General features: G+C 39.6%; 1 protein-coding gene across 3 annotated transcripts in view; it reads right to left on the bottom strand.

Moving 5' to 3' along the window:
• The window catches only part of SLC24A2 (solute carrier family 24 member 2), a 303,081-nt gene extending 286,689 nt beyond the window's left edge, over nt 1-16,392 (bottom strand). Inside the window, exons 1-2 of one of the 3 annotated variants that reach the window (XM_033237445.1) lie at nt 16,162-16,392; nt 13,223-14,305 (exon numbers count right to left, since the gene is read on the bottom strand). In XM_033237445.1, coding sequence (XP_033093336.1) covers nt 13,223-14,152 — 930 coding nt within the window. In that variant the 5' untranslated portion in view covers nt 14,153-14,305; nt 16,162-16,392. Of the gene's footprint in view, nt 1-13,222; nt 14,306-15,808; nt 16,088-16,161 lie in introns of those variants that run through there. The other 2 variants (XM_033237447.1, XM_033237446.1) reach the window with 2 other exon arrangements.
• Between the last annotated feature and the right edge of the window lie 557 nt (nt 16,393-16,949).

Consider the following 16,949-nt stretch of genomic DNA (forward strand, 5'->3'; position numbering starts at 1 on the left):
TAACAAATGTTGGCAAAGATGTGGAGAAATTGGAACTCTCATACACATAGGAAAGCAATATGGTCCAGGGACTTTGGAAAACAGTTGGCAGTTCCTCAAAATATTAAACACAGAGATAGCACATGACCCAGCAATTCTACTCATCAGCATATGCCAAAGAGAACTAAAAACATGTATTCACACAAACACTTGTAAGTAAATGCTCATTTCAGCATTATTTATAATACCCAAAATGTGAAAACAATCTAAATTCATTCACCAACTGATGAATAAATAAAATGTGGTATACCTATATAGTGCAATACTATTTGGTCATAAAAAGGCTACAACATGGACGAACCTTAAAAATATTATGCTAAATGAAAGCAGCCAGTGCAAAAAGCCACATATTATAAGAATTCATTTATGTGAAATGTCCAGAATAGGCAAATCTATACTGACAAAGTAGATTAGTGGCTACTGGGGGCTGGGCAGAGGGAGGAATTGGGAGAGACTATCAGTGGGTACAGGGTTTCTTTTTGGTGATTAAAATGTTCTAAAATTAGATAGTGGTGATGGCTGTATGACTCTGAATGTATATGCTAAAAAACACTGAATTATACAACTAGGGTGAACTCTATGGTAAATGAATTACATCTCAGAAAAGCTGTTATTAAAAAATCAATAGAGAAACATTATACAATGCTAGAAGGCAAAGAGAACTATTTTGGGCCACAGCTGGAATAAACTGGCTTTTAGAATTGAAATGCCTTACCTAACCTGACGCCCACACTTGCAACCTGAGGGGACAGGAGTGTTTCTAATGATTCCTCTTTTGTAAGTAGGAAATTAATCATTTGCTTCTCGAGTTTAATACAAAAACACTATATTTTATGATTGATTCAGGCTCAGACTTTTTATCATGAACACTCATCATCACCATTATCAACTTCTTGAAGCGTTAAGTGCCCTTTGACCTTCTACCTATGACACCAAGCTAGGCACCAAATACTGCAAATGGGACCAGTTAGTTACTGAGTCAAGGGGAGTGATTCAATCCAAGACAGAAAACACAGATGCTGGCAAACCAACATCAGGCACAGCTATGGCTAGATGGGTGCATGAATAGCTAAGATTAAATATTGATGGTATACACAAGAATGAACACATTTATAGTGTGGCAAGAAGAGGGCTCAAGAGAATTTCATGGTTGAGCAAGGTTTAGTTGCAGAGATAGGAAACTATTTCTCTCTTAATCCTCTGCAAGAATAAAAAGAAAGCAGGGTCAAGTCCAAACACTGAAGATTTGACTATTAGTTAGGGATTAGTTGGGGAACTACAGATTCATATGGCTGCAAGGGAGACATCAAGAGGAAGGTCTAGGAAATGAAGCCTAGGAAGTAGGCAAGGCCCTGAAATGGCAGTAGGAAAACACTCTGCAGGGAAAGATAGGACTGAAGAATAGGCTTATAGCACAGAGAAGGGACTCAGAGCAAAAGAGACCAGGATTAGAGTATCTTCGGTGAGCTGGGGAGGAGGGGTGCAGAAACTGGACTCTGCTAAACATTTTTCCTGTTTAATCTCATCAAAAATTCATACCCTCCCTATGAGGGAAATTCTATTACTTTAAACATTTATGGATAAGTAAACATAAGCCCAGAGAGGTTAAGTAATGTATCCAAGATCACACAGTTAGGAAGGTCTATCCAAAATAATATCTGTCCTAGGCCTAAATAATAATTTCATTGTGTTAAGCTTTAGCTGTCATCAGCCATCTCAGAAAACTAACAGGTTCCTGGAATACACCAATATTCAGTGACTACCACAGGCCTGAAATAAGTGGTTCAACATATATTTGATTCCTATCAGGTGGTAGGGAAAAAGAAAACCACCTCAGCCTACGTAAGTTGCTAGAACAACAGATGACATGTTATAAATGGGAAAAACGGTGCTTCAGGTTTTAGCTGAAGGTGAAACCTGTATTTCTACCTGCACCCTGCTTGTATAACTCAACATCCATCAAGCAGTAAAAGAGAAAGTTACTTACAGAGAAGCAGAAACTCATCTGGCCCTTTCCAAGAAGGTCCTATAGATGGGTCAAGAAGCCCCTCATTACTCCTGCAGAGGAAGCAATCCTCTTTAATTGGGTTTCTTAATTGGAAAGGCACTCTGAAGGAAGGAAGTTCAGTGATTCATGACCTGACTATCTCTTCTGTTGGCCAACCCACAAATACAAGCAAGTACACTTGTTTCTTTCCCATTAACAGAGAAGCACAGAGTTATCAGAGCTGGCAGGATCTTGGAGATAAACTAGCCCTTTCATTTCCAAAGAGAAGATGCTTGGGGCAAAGTGCCTGGCCCAGGATTATGCAGCCAGTGTCTGAGATGAAAGGGACTTCTTTCCAGGCTTAGCCCTGCTGATGCAAAATTGTGACTGCACCCTTTAAAACTGTGAACATGACATTAAATATGGCCTGGTGCCCAGATCCTTTCCAAAACCACCAGTTTTAACCCATACAAGAACAATGTCTGCATCATTTGGTTTACAAATCCAATCTTTCATAAAAAGGAAACCCACCTAATCTCAGTGCAGCTTCGTGTCTAGATTCTGCTTTTCTCTGATTTCATAACCTCTCTGCTTCACCCACACTTCTTTTCCACCTGATGACAAGCTCACTGGGAATCAAGAATGACTTGAGGCTCAGCAAGCATATCATGCTGTGATCTATGCCTTTTTTACTCTGCAATCGTTCTATCTCAGAGCCAGAGAGCAATACACGGTTTGGTGGGTGTTGGCCTCAGGATTCTGCAGAAATCTGCAATCGTCAGAGTTAGCCAAATGGACATAGATGGTGTGTGTGCTTGCAGAGGAAGTAATGATGATGTGTGGATCTAGGTCTAAATGGCTGGAAGAGTACCAGTCATGAAGATTAGCATGGATTTACATGTATTTAATGGTCCTTTTAGATCATGGCTCTGAAATGCTAAATTAATTATTAAAAGGAAAAGTTGAGGGTAAGAAGCAGGGCCACCACCAGGCCAAAAGACATCTTTGCGGAATTAAGAAAAGGCACCCCTTCCTCTAGGCAGCCACAGTCCCACATCAGTGCATTCCGCTCATTCAGTAGAGTGATGTCTGGCTTCCTTCTCCTGCTTGTCACCTTGATCAAACAGATGCCCTTGTAGAGTACACAACTAGTAAAACTTTGCAGGGCAGCCCTGCTGAAAGAAAGAAAGAAGGAAAAAAAACATTCTTAACATAACTAAGGCCACAGCCCTTTGGTGGTCCATGAAATTATTTTAGAAAGTTGAAACCAGTATTTTTAATAGAATGAAAAATTTAAGAAATATAAAAATGCCTTATACTTAGATATTATCTTTATATGGATATGTAAATATGTACATATGTGTGCATGCATGTGCACATACATATTGAGTTGAGAGGTAAAATATATTTACATGGGTCATGGTCAAAAACATTTGAAAGTCACTGATTTGACAGCTCCCAATGTGAAAAGTGAATCTAATTTGGAGGCCTGCCTAGTCTATATTCTTAACCGCCCAGTGAGAAGCTCTAAGGTACAAGAGAACTAGCTTGCACTTTGAAATCAGACAGGCTGAAGTTCAAATGCAGTTTAAATATCACTAAATTTGAACCTTAGGCAATCATTTATGTTTCCCAATCCTCAGATTCCTGATCTGCAGATGGAGGTGATAATATTTATTTCAGAGTGTTGATGTAGTAAGTACCTGGTATTAAGCACTGCCTACTTTTCAGATCCCTCTCTTCTCTTGACTTCGGAGAGACCTACAGAGAGCAGCAGTCCAGGGACACACATGCAGCTGCCAGGGATAGTTTTCCTCGCCAGAAGCCACCAGCGCTGAGGCGGTCTAGTGTCCTACAGTGAACTTTAAATGACTTTCTCCCATGCACGTTGTTCTCCCATCTGTATGGAAGAGCTACCTCCCACAGCATGCTTAAGCTAAAATTATTGCTTGGTCAAGTCAATTAAATCATTTGAGATAAACTACTACATGTAAGTCAGTTAAGAAAAAGAGTTGGGTGATACGGGCATGGCTAGACTCTGATCTTCTGTTTAGGGTGAATGTATTAGATTGCTGCTTTGGCCTGGTTAGAATATTCCACATTGTAAATATTACAGCTCCTGAGGATAGAAACGACCAGCCAAAAATCTGTTAGGTCACTGAGGGCGAATCTCCCACATTCCAGATGTGGCAATAGGGTTCCTTGGAGGTACAGAATCCCCCAAAGTTAAATGGCCGAGGAGCCCATCCCAGTCCCTGAAAACTTCATTTCCCAACTCTTTGGTTGAGGACTCCTCTTCAGAATCATTCTCCCATTAAAACAAAAACAAAAACAAAACCTGCAAAAACTTCCTGGCTTCATTTAGGTGTGGAAACGGGGAGAGAGAGGAGAGCTAAAGTTAGTGATTCTCAGCATATATTTGTAAGAGATCTTTGTGTGAGTCATCACAGCTAGCTTTAAAATTGACATAAAGGACACAGGAAACTGGCAATCTATAAAAGAAAAATGTCATTCTTCATAAACATATGTTTCAAAGCTCAGACTCCCAAATAAAGCAATGCACATTTAAAAAAATTAAAATGCTATGTTTCATCTATGAAACTGGAAAACATTAAAAATTATAATATTCAACACTACCAAGTATGTAGCAATGTGGCAGAAACTTTAAAAAGCTAATAAGCCCTGACCCAGAAATTCTGCTTCTATGAAATCAGAAATTCATGTGTAAAGCTATTTGTTGTAGTATTTTTTATAATAGTGAAATATTACAATAAATGGCAACATAAAAGTCTTTCTATATTATGATAATACTAAACAGTAAATAGCATTTTAGAAAAACAATGATGGGGAAAAGGCTCCATAATAGGCCAAATTTTTTTTTAAAATCTTAAAACTGTATATATTCAATATGGTAAATTTAAAATTTTGCATGTCCAATATGTTCCTATTTATTTAAATATATAGGTGTGTGTATATATGTCTATGTACATATGCATGTGTATATATATGTGTGTATGAGAAATTCAGAAGAATGCTATATACAAAAATGTGCATAGTCATCTTTGGATGATGCAATGGAGAGAATATAAACTGTTCAAAATTTTCTTTTTTATATTTTGATGTTTTTATACTCTTGTACAATGAATACATTAGTATTTGATAAGTATATTATTTAAAAGGCAAACCTAAAATTTAAAATGGCCTCATATAACTTCATGTTAGAATTGCCCCTCAGATTTGAATGACTAAAACTTGCTGTTTCTAGGATTTATTATTTTGATGAGAAACTTAACTATGATGGTCGGGCTGTATGAAACATTGAGAAAATGCCATCAAAATTCCCTAACAGTGTCACTTGTTGTATGCATTATCTTTTGAGAAATCTATAGTCTGAAGCATATATTTCTGGCAATAGAATAACAAACCCTTCTTAATATAGTACTACCTAAAATGTTGGAATATTACACTTTAAATATATTTTTTAAATATCTATTTTATTTAGTGAGGAATAAGGGATTCTTAGAACCCAGAACACTGACTAAATACAAGTCTAGAAATGTCTGTATTGCTTTGCCTTCAAGGTATTTGCCATTCCCTGGCTGCCTAAAGACTAGGTTTTTAGAAGTACAAACATGAGGCCTGATAGGGGGAAGAGAGTTCAGAGACCCTCTCTATCTGTAAGCTGAGACTCCTGAAGGGTTGACACTTCCAGTAAGCAAATAAGAAAAAAGAAAAACTACCTGGCAAAGGGAGATGGTAGGATGTGTCTATTTGAGTCTTGGTTTTTAGTGCTGCTGAAAGTTGAACAAGGGGAAGAAAGATGAATCTCCCTTAAGAATTTTTAAGCACAGTCTCACTCATATGGGTTTGCAGTCTGAATTCACACTACCTGGGTAGCAAAAAAAAAAAAAAGAAAAAGTCAAACATGTAGCTTAGAATGGCCCCAGCTGGTAGTACTCCCAGACCTTCGACAGGAGAGCAATTCTCTCTGGAGGAATGCACTTAAAACCCAGGCCTCAGTGGAGTCCCACAGGAAAAGTTCCAAGAAACATGTGTTCAAAGTTTAAAAAGCTTTCATAGTTAAGAATCAATAAAACAACAAAACTAGACCCACACGGATATTGCCACAAAATTTATCAACAATGAAATATAAAATAAATATACTTAACATGTTTAGAGGAATTAAAGAGGCATTAAAAGTATGATGAAATTAGAAACAATGAAAAGCAACCTAACAGATTTGAAAAAGAGTCACATAAGACTTGTAGAAATGAATAATATAACTAAAATTTGAAACTCAACAGATGAGCTGTAGAGCAGATTAGACAAAATTAAAGAGAAAATGAGAAGCTAGAAGATAGATATGAAGAAATGACAAGAATGAGGATCACAGATACAAAACCATGAACAGTGAAAAGACATGGAAGATAAGATAGTATAAGATATGTCTAATTGAAATTCTAGAAGGCAGACTATAGGAAGATTGGGGTAGAGGCAAAATTGTTGGAAAGCACTTATCCTCAAAATCAAGAAACCTAATGAGTCACAAATGGGGGATACCGAAATGAGAAAATCACGTGACATATCTTAAGGAAAATGCCAAATACTCAAAGCGAAAACCTTAAAAGTAGTCAATGAAAAAAGAGAAATTTCTTATAAAGGAGCAATGTTTACATGGATGGTAGTCTTTCAATGGCAAAATGGAATTGAGAGACAGTGGAATATTATTATCAAAGGGGGATGAGAAAATAATTTTCTACTCACTACTTCTGTCCTATATTTCAAGAACAAAAGTGAAATACAACTCTAAGTAGATAAAAATCAGGTGCATTTACTATTAACAGATTAAGAAACATTATGAATGTACATCAGGAGTAGAGGAAAAACCTGTAGATAAAAGGTTTGATATACAAGAAGGAATGAAGAGGGGAAAACCCAGTACATATGTGGATAAATCTAAAAACAGTGACGGTAAAATGACAATGTCTAATTTATGAGGCTTAAAAAGTGAAAGTTAAACCTCAATAAAGCTGTTTACAAAACATCAAGGTAGGCAGGCGCGGTGGCTCACGCCTGTAATCTGAGCACTTCGGGAGGCCGAGGTGGGCAGATCACAAAGTCAGGAGATCCAGACCATCCTGGCTAACATGGTGAAGCCCCGTCTCTATTAAAAAATACAGAAAAATTAGCTGGACGTGGTGGCGGGCGCCTGTAGTCCCAGCTACTTGGGAGGCTGAGGCAGGAGAATGGCGTGAACCCGGGAGGCGGAGCTTGCAGTGATCGGAGATGGCGCCACTACACCCCAGCCTGGGCGACAGAGCGAGACTCCGTCACAAAACACAAACAAACAAACAAAAACACATCAAAGTAGAACTTAAATTCTGGACTTCAAATTATATACAATGGGTGAAGTGGTGACTGAGTAATTTTCTAAGGTACTTAGGTTGTTTAGCTGGAGCATAAACATCTGAATTAACTTTATACTATGTTAAGTTAAATACACAGGTTACAATTTTTCTTTCTTTCTTTTTCTTTCTTTTTTTTTTTTTTGTTGAGATGGGGTCTCATTTTGTCACCTAGGCTGGAGTGCAGTGGCACGATCTTGGCTCACTGCAACCTCTGAAGCCTGGGTTCAAGCAATTCTTCTGCCTCAGCCTCCTGAGTAGCTGGGATTGCAGGTGCCTGCCACTGCGTCCAGCTAATTTTTGTATTTTTAGTAGAGACGGGGGTTTCCACCATCTTGGCCACGCTGGTTTTGAACTCCTGACCTTGTGATCCACCTGCCTCGGCCTCCCAAAGTGCTGGGATTACAGGCGTGAGCCACCGCGCCCAGCCACACAGGTTAAAATTTCTAAGGCAAGCATCAAGGTAATAGAAATAGAGTGTATACATTCCAAACTATTTTTTTATTTTTATTTTTATTTTTTTGAGGCGGAGTCTTGCTCTGTCGCCCGGACTGGAGTGCAGTGGGCAGATCTCAGCTCACTGCAAGCTCCGCCTCCCGGGTTTACGCCATTCTCCTGCCTCAGCCTCCACAGTAGCTGGGACTACAGGCGCCCGCCACCTCGCCCGGCTAGTTTTTGTATTTTTAGTAGAGACGGGGTTTCACTGTGTTAGCCAGGATGGTCTCGATCTCCTGACCACGTGATCCGCCCGTCGCGGCCTCCCAAAGTGCTGGGATTACAGGCTTGAGCCACCGCGCCCGGCCTACATTCCAAACTATTAAAGGGAAAAACCGATTTAGAAAAAAATTCAAAAAAAGGCAAGAAAAAATTCTAAAAGAAACAGAAAGGCCAAAACAAATAGAAAGTATACAATAACATGATGAAAAAATCCAAATGTTACAGTAATCACAGTCAAAACAAACGAAACTTTCCAGTTAAAAGATAATGCTTGTGAAACTGAATTAAATAAAGTGCATGTATATTCTGGTTACTAGAGACTTATCTAAAACAAAAGAAGGTTGAAAATAAAAGAATGGAAAAACTAAACCTGTCAAATCCCCACTGTGGATGTACTTGTGTCCCCAGTAGCCATACAGCAGCTTAACATATGATCCCACTCTTTGCTAAAGTTAAGATACAAATTATCTACTTCTACCAAAAAAGAGGGGAGGGGGACAAATGAAAAGGAGGGAAGAGGAGAGGAAAAGAAGGACAAAGAGAGGAATAGAAAGGGAAGGTGGAAGGGAGACATATGGGGACTCCAGTTCTCCAGGATTCACAAAGTTTAGGTCATCTGTTGCCAGGGGAAACCAGAATAGCAAGGGAAATAGCCAAGGGCAATTTGAACTGTGTGTATCAAAATCCACTGGGCCCTTTGAGGTCTCTCAAAATGCCTTGTTCACTCCCTGAATCACAAGCAGTAACTGATGGGCTTACTTTTAGGATAAGTAGAGGGAAACAAAATAAGGAAAATATCACCAAGCTATATCCCTAGATAAACACACTACTTTCACACTCAGTTAAGAATTTTAATGCCTAAACTTTTTTAAAGAAAGACAGATAATTAGTTTCCAAATCTATCAAGCAATACATCTTTTTATTTAATATAAGGACCATCTTACCTACTTTGAAGTTTGTATATTAATTTTACTAATTAATAAATTATGTGTCTTAAGCAAAGTTGGGGCAACACGTATACTTATACAATTATTTATGGCTTGGTACTTTACAAGAAATACTTCATTTTATGAAGAATATTTATAATTTTATTTTAATCCTGATTTTCCAAAGAACATTAATCACAGTTTGAACCGCTAAAACCATTTACAGCTTTTCAGAAACACACAAACTGAATAAAGCAAAGCACACCTAAATTACTAAGTAGTCCGGCCCTCCAACTCTCCAGCTTTAAGCATCTTTATTTAGATCGTGCCCTTCATTAGAACCAGGCCAACTTGCTGTCAGATTACAGTGCCAAGTCTAAGACGAAGTTAAATACCATGGACAGCTGCTTTCTAGGCCAATGACAGCCTAGCACCATAACAGATCAACAGCCCCCGGCAGCCAGGCCAGGAGCATAGCAAAATGAGCCGAATGACCTGAAACTTAACTGCTTCACATCCTGCAGGATTCAAACTTATTCCTAACCAACTATAGAGATGTTCTAAGAAGAGAGCCCCAGCATGTATAAATAAAAATACCCCGAAAGCAAAAGTCTCTGCTCAGCATGGATATTGCTAAGTCCCAACCAATGGGCTACTCACTTTAAGCAAAATTCTAAATAATAAAATTTCAGGACAAAATAAAGACATTTTGAAGTTTCCTTGGAGTTAATGTTTGGCCCATTTATATTCACTGTATGTGAACTAGAGCTTATGAATATTATAATACAGCAAATATTATATAACCCTAAGGGGAATAACGTCCTGCTTAACTCGAGGATTCACTGCAGCAAATTCAGTCTTCAAAGAATGTTTTATAACTCTTGAATCTAAAATAATTTATTCCAATTCATTTTTCATTTAAAAATGAAACATAAAAGGAAGGCATTAACATTTATTGAAAACAACCCACATTTTCCAAAGATCACACTAGATGCTTAACATTCATTTCTTCATTTAATAATTTTACCAATCTTATGGAGTAGGTATCATTATTCTCATTTTCCAGTTAGGAAACTGAGGCTCAGAGAGTTAAAATGACTTCTCTGAAATCACTGGGCTTATTATACAACCAGGCTAAAAACTCTTTCCTTTTTGAGTAAAAGCCCCAGAGTCTCTTCACTGTGTCATGATAGTATACAACTTTTTAAAAAGGGTAGTAGCATCACTAAAAGAAATAACAATAATAAAAATAAGAACCACACACAAGGTAGAGAAATTAAATGAGATGAGAAACTGTTGCTTTAGCTATGAAAAAAAATGCCAGTTCACATTTTTCCATGCTTCACAGTTACCCTATGATGTACATCATCAACAATGGAACCAAATTAAGATTTTCTATTTGTCTATGAAGCAAGTAGTTCCAAAGATATTCACTGCCTAGAGCCCAGCAGAGTTGACTTTTTAGCAAGAACCATTTGATGATTTGTATAAGAATATCTAAAATGTGTTTCCTCTACCTTCCCAAACTCCCATGCCCCATAATTTTGCAAATAGGATAATGAAGTGGCTCTGCATGAAAACATGCTTAGTGTTTTGCTTCCTAAATTCTTGTACAGCACATTTCTCTCTATGAAGACTCCATCGAAGGCCGCATTTGACTTAAAGTCTTTTTTTCCTAAATGTTTTGGTGATGTCAGAAGCATTAATTTCTGTAAGAAAGGTAAGCTACACAGTCAGAATTCAACTCTGCAGCCCAGGGGACTAGATGACCACACTCAAAGATTCATCCCAAAAGATTTTAATTACATTAAAATCACATTCGGAGATGACACCTTATGTTCATTGCTTGGGGAGCAAATCTCCCTGAGTTTCTGAAATCAGGCATATGATAAAGGCTGTAATTACTGAAAAAAAATTCCAGCAATAATTCAAAAGTGAAATTGGCAAGGTGAAATTTCCTAAAGGAAATCACACATCCTTATGCACTTTCCACTTAAAAACATGTGACTGTGCTCTGGCAATTTTTTGAGAAGTACAAAATAAGACATAGCTTTGTTTAGAAAAAAATCTCTACTTCCATTAGTTATCGAATGTCAAAAGAAACATTAATGACTAAATGGAATAAGTTAAAGCTATTTGGTGCTAAATGGAAAACAATACAATTAACACATTTTGGGGCAAAATCAGAAACATAAATAGTTATGAATATAACCTGCTTCTTTTTAAATTAAGTAAATGTAGAATTTCCAAATTTTAGAACACACAGTATTAAGTATAGCACAAAATTATGGATATAAATAACAAGTGTTAAGGGATGACAACCTGAATTTCTGACTTTAAAATAATCATAAAAACGATATAATAGTCACCTAATTGAGTAGGTAAAGATCCTTCCAGGGCTACTTTAATGAATGGTTTATAATGGACTAAATATAGTTTATAAACCTGTATTGGGAAAGATATTTCTAAAACGCATGAAACCATCTTCCACTCCACTAAACCATCTCCCACCCCACTAAAATCAGAATACAAAATCCTCCCGCAATCCTACATACACCACTGGACTGCTCTGCAGGTTCATTTTTCATAAATGTTGTCAATCTAACGTTCAGCCAAGTCTCTAAGTTAATGAAGTTCCACTAGGGTGTAAGAAAACAAGAAAGTACTGAGTTCTCAGAAAGACTTTTTGCCATTGATCTGCCCAAGAAATGTATAAGATATTGAATCATTTCCTTGTCTCTAAAAAATATGCATTTCCTTGACAATCGTTCAGTACTTTAATTGGAATAAACACAAGACTATCAATGTAAACCACCCAAACAGACTCGAGGAGAGCACTTGAGGGATCATCTTTTTGGCTGCTAAGTTAGAGTAGGGGAGAACTTCCAATGATGGTCCTATCTTATGCCCTGAAGGAGATGTACTCAGTTGTCACATCTGAATGCTTGTTTGCCACATATTTTGCTAAATGATTTTTTGGTTTTACTACAGTTTCTAACAAACAAGCATTTGAGAGAAATGTTAGAAAAAAATATAGTACAAGTAGAAATATTACTAGTCTTTTTTCCTGCAGTTTGCTTCCATTTCATGGCTGCAATGAAAATGATGGTCATCAAACTTGGCTATAAAAGAATTATGTAAATTTAAATTAATATCATTTTTCTTTTTGGACAAAATCTCTCACCCCCTGCTCAAACATCTGTTTTTTGCATACATGAGAATTTTTCCCAGATGCTGGCACGAAAAGTCTATGTATGTATTTTGGCTTTCTGTTTAAAATCACATTCAGAGATGACATTCCACTGCTAGGATATAAATCAGAACTGAAATTACAATACCACACACAATTTTATTGATGCCGCTTGTCTACTACTTAAAAAACTTACGTGTTTGCAGGAATTACTTCTAAGCTCTTTACCAATATGCTTTCCACCCACCTAAGTGGTAGGATGGCCACTATTGTTATTAAAACTCCCTCAAATTCTACTCTAAAACTAGTGAAGTCATGTTTATTATGGTGTGCAAAATGGGTCATTGTGGTGCAGGGGCAGATGGTGGGGCTGGCCAATGACTCTCTTTACAATGGATACTGATCAGTTCCTGGTCAAGTGATCTAAGGCATGATTGTGTCAATCAAGAAAAACAGCCATGACAACAATAATGACAAGATCTGCTGGGGTAGGCTGCTGACTGGAAGGTGACACAAACATCCTCAGACATCTGTAAAGAGATGGTTCTTTCTTGGTTTTTGTCATGTGTTCATTAAAAAGGAAAAGGTCTTGCAACTTTCTAGGCACATACACATTTTTCTGTCAAAATTAAATTGTTCACAAAATCATTATGCCCACTTTCAGAAAATAAGAGACAAATAACTGCTGAATCGACTCTGGGAGGCTTATGTAACCTATATTTACAAGTGTTTTACTCTGAAGCAAGTAGCTGGGCAACTTAGTAAACATCTGCAAGAATACCCTAAAATTATTTTTTCCACTGCTATGTTAGTCTAGCTATCACAGAACTGCAGAATCAATCTGCTATCCATAAGAACCCCAAACACCATCACATCAAAAAAGTTGCAGATATCAAAAACATAATAATTCAGAACTGTAGTCAAGAAAAGCATTAAATAAAAAACCACCACCACCAACCTTTGCTTGGGCTTCTGGTGCTGTCACCTTGACGACCTTATTGCGGTTTATCATTTGCTTCACCCATTTTTCTACTTGGACGTTGAATTTCATGAAAACCACATAGCAAAAATAAGCTGTTAAGAGAAGCAAGCTTTCCCACCACATGATGACATTATCCAGGAAAAATATGATCAGCATGATCAAGTCAACAATGTAGAAAGACACATCTCGAAAGAGCGGCCACCATGTCAGGTTTAAGATTTCTCTAGAAAACAGAGCACACATGCCAATAACAAAGAGGATGTTGAATACTGCTGAACCTACAATTGTGCCTATGCCAACGTTGCTGTGAGCGATAAATACCCCTATGAGAGACGTGAAAAGTTCTGGGGCTGACCCCCCTGCAGCCATAAAGGTGGCTCCAGCCACATCATCAGAGATGCCCAGTTTTTCAGTGATGACAGTCAAAGAGGGAACAAAGAATTCATCACAGACAATGGCTAAGGCTATGAACATGTAGATCATTCCAATGACATGCAGAATGATTGCACCTCTTCTTCTCTCCTCAAGGGAAAAGATGTCTTTCGGGTAGTCTCCTTGGGCATGATCTGTACTATTCTCAGACTCACCTTCCTTAGGAAGAGGTGGCTGTGGAGTATAATCCTGAATCTTGTCATTTAAATCTAAGAGAGTTCTCTGCCGGTAACCCTGTGCTACCCTAGGGCCACTTACAACACTGGCCTCTCCTGTGCTCTGTCTGTCTGTCTCAGAAAAGGCACTGATTGAAAATGAAACAGTGCTAATGGCTACCAGACCCATGAAAAGGCCTAAGATTCGAATTAACTTCAGTTTTTTCTTGACATTATAATGTCTTCTGCAGCCAGACAGTGACTCATCCAAACACCATTTCTCTAGGAAAGTGATGGTGGTGCTTTGGTGCAGATCCATCCTGGGTCTTCTGGTGGATATGGTGATCTTCCAACTTTAGACTCAACCAGATGGTTCTTTCATACTTTTCCTTACTTTATAGTTAACGATGCTTGTGGGGCACTTTCACAATCAGGGATTCTTATGCTTCACAGGAAACTTTCATCATTTATGCTTAAATAAAAATAAAAACGAGAATAAGTACATCATAAAATCATGTCTTTTTAATAAAAAGATATTTGCAGATATGATAAAGTCCTGTCCTGCAGCTGTGTGATCTTGGGTAAGTTACTTTACTTCTGTGCCTCAGTTTCTTCATTTAAAATGGGGACAGTTACAGTACCTATCACCCAGGATTGTTTTTAAGATGAGTAAAAACATATGTAGCACTTAGTATAGGATGTGGCACTTATGAAGATGTATGTATAAACCCAAATAAATATTTTGATAAATCCAATGTTAGGTTTAGAGAATGCAGATGTAAGAATAAAAATTTTATAGGTGAAAAATCTATCAGATTATCTAATCTTAAATCATGTAACAACCTTCCAGGGCTATAAGAAGGTCCCACTTCTTTCAGAACTGTCTAGGTACTTGGCAACTAACAATTATTCATTGTTTCATTGTTTCCTTTTGGTCCAATTACATAATTCTCAATTGTAGGCAAATTTTTCTGATTTAAGTTATCATTTGGAAAGTGTTTCTTTAGTTTTATTTTTTCTGCACACACAGTGATATCAGATTTTATTTTTCATAAAAAGCCTCTCCTTTATCAGATGTGGGAAAGTAGTCCTTTACAAATTTAAGTTTACAAAAAAATATTCTGGTGATATGGACAGGCTGTCTTCCCTAAACTAGACATTGTTTTCAGCTAAAGCTTTTTTAAAAAAACAGCCTTTAGTCATATTTAAAATAGGCAGCTTAGTAAGTCAAACAACTCCCAATGCAGTGAAATAACAAGCTTATTTCGAGAGAACACATGTGTATTTCATAAACAATACGCAAGTTGTAGCAATACCTCTGTCCACAAAATCTGCCCAAAATAGCCCCAGCACTGACTCTAATAGGTTAGATATCCAAAGCAGAGTTTTCATTCTCTATCCCATGGAGGAGATGGGTAAAATAGCCAGACATGACAGCTGATATTCTGAAGAGTCCTCTTTTTAGTTTTTCTTTAAAAAGACCATTCTTTTCCATATCAACGATTTCATTTTGGAGGCAGTCGCTGAGATAATCTCAGGTGTAAAATAAGCTAATTAAACACACGCTACTTAAATGCTGAGATTAGCTGGAGCTCAGGTTTTCAGAGCAAAGCAAGAGCACAAATCAACCCAGCTGAGTTGCTGCTCCTCCTGAGATAACCCGAACCCATCACGGAGATTCCCAGCTGGCTGCGAACGTCAACGCTTAGCAGGAACGATTAAGCGATTCACAGCACTCGGGGGATTGTCTAAATGCCCGGCCCGGGCGACCATCAAGGGACAGATTCAACTCCCCGGACGCAAAGTCATCTCCAGCCGGATCCTCGCTCCCCCTGCAAACCCACCGCTCGTCTCCCCGAGAGCTGCCTCCGTAGGAGAAGTTCGCCCCCAGCCGCGCCCCAACTTTGCCTTGCGTGGTCCCAAACTTTCCCTGGTGGATTAATACGAAAATAAATCTAAAGGACAGACGCCCCACCTGTGAGCTTAGAGCTGGGTTGCATTTGGTGAGGCGGTTGGCCCGCATCCCCCTGAGTCGTTTGTAGGTGACTGGGGAAGGGAAGCGCCCCTCTACGCGTCTCCCCCGACGGCAGGCCTTGCCCCGCGCTCCCCATCCCAAGCCAAAAGCAAGGGTAGGAGAGGCGGGGGCTCCAAATCCGCGCCCCGGAGCAGAGAGAGTTGGCTAACTCCTAGCGGGGCCTGGGGCGCCCACATCCACAGCAGAGCCACCTGTGAGCCTGTAGCGCAGCAACGGGATGCCCGCAACCGGGATCCGGGGACCACAACCACCGCGGCTACAGCAGCAGGCGGGGCGCAGCCGCCCGCACTTACCAGGATAAGATGGGAGGACGCGCACACCGCGGGGCCCCCGAGCGCGGCCCGTCGCTGCAGTCCGCCGCTCTCTCCGGCCCTCTGCCTACCCGCTCTGAGGCCCGGGCTCTGGCTCGCACTGGCCGCCGTTCTCGCCAGCCGGGGCTGGTCTCGGGAGGAGACTGAGCAGCTGTGAGCCCGGCGCTCCGAGTCTGGCGCTGCCCGGCCCCCGCCGGCCCCTCCCTCTGGGCTGTGCGCTGGGAGCGGGGCCGCAGCGCGCTCAGCTCCCGAGTCCTTTGCTCCACGCCTCCTGGGCGCAGAGGCGACGCTGGCAGCAGTCTCTTAGGAGATTTCTCCGCAGTGTGGACGGGGGTCAGGATTTGCAGGCGAGCAAGGGCAGAGAGGAGAAATCGTACAGGTCGGTGACGCGCCTAATTCACAAAGCCTGAAAGTGCTGTCAACTTTGGGGTCATCTTATGCTGGGCACCGCCTCTCCAATTATCTGCAAAAAGTGATAGCAGCCGCGCTTTTCTTTAGGAGGCGATGCGATGTGTAATGGTGGAAAAGACGTTCAGTGAAAAGGCACGGAGGCCTGCAGGACAGGCTGTTGGGGTTCAGGGTTTCTTGAGTGTTGGATTTGGATGCTTGGGACACTGCAGGGGCTTCAGGCTTGCAGGGTGACCTTTCATTTCATGGATGATGAAAGTGAGACCCAATACCCAGTGTCATTTTGAATCACTGATAGGCTTCAGCTTCTGGCCTCGGTATTTCCAGCCTAGTGCTCCTTCCTGTCCTGTCTGGAAAGCAAG

This window comes from Trachypithecus francoisi, unplaced genomic scaffold, assembly GCF_009764315.1.
Source record: "Trachypithecus francoisi isolate TF-2019V2 unplaced genomic scaffold, Tfra_2.0 Lachesis_group16, whole genome shotgun sequence".
NCBI lineage: Eukaryota > Metazoa > Chordata > Mammalia > Primates > Cercopithecidae > Trachypithecus > Trachypithecus francoisi.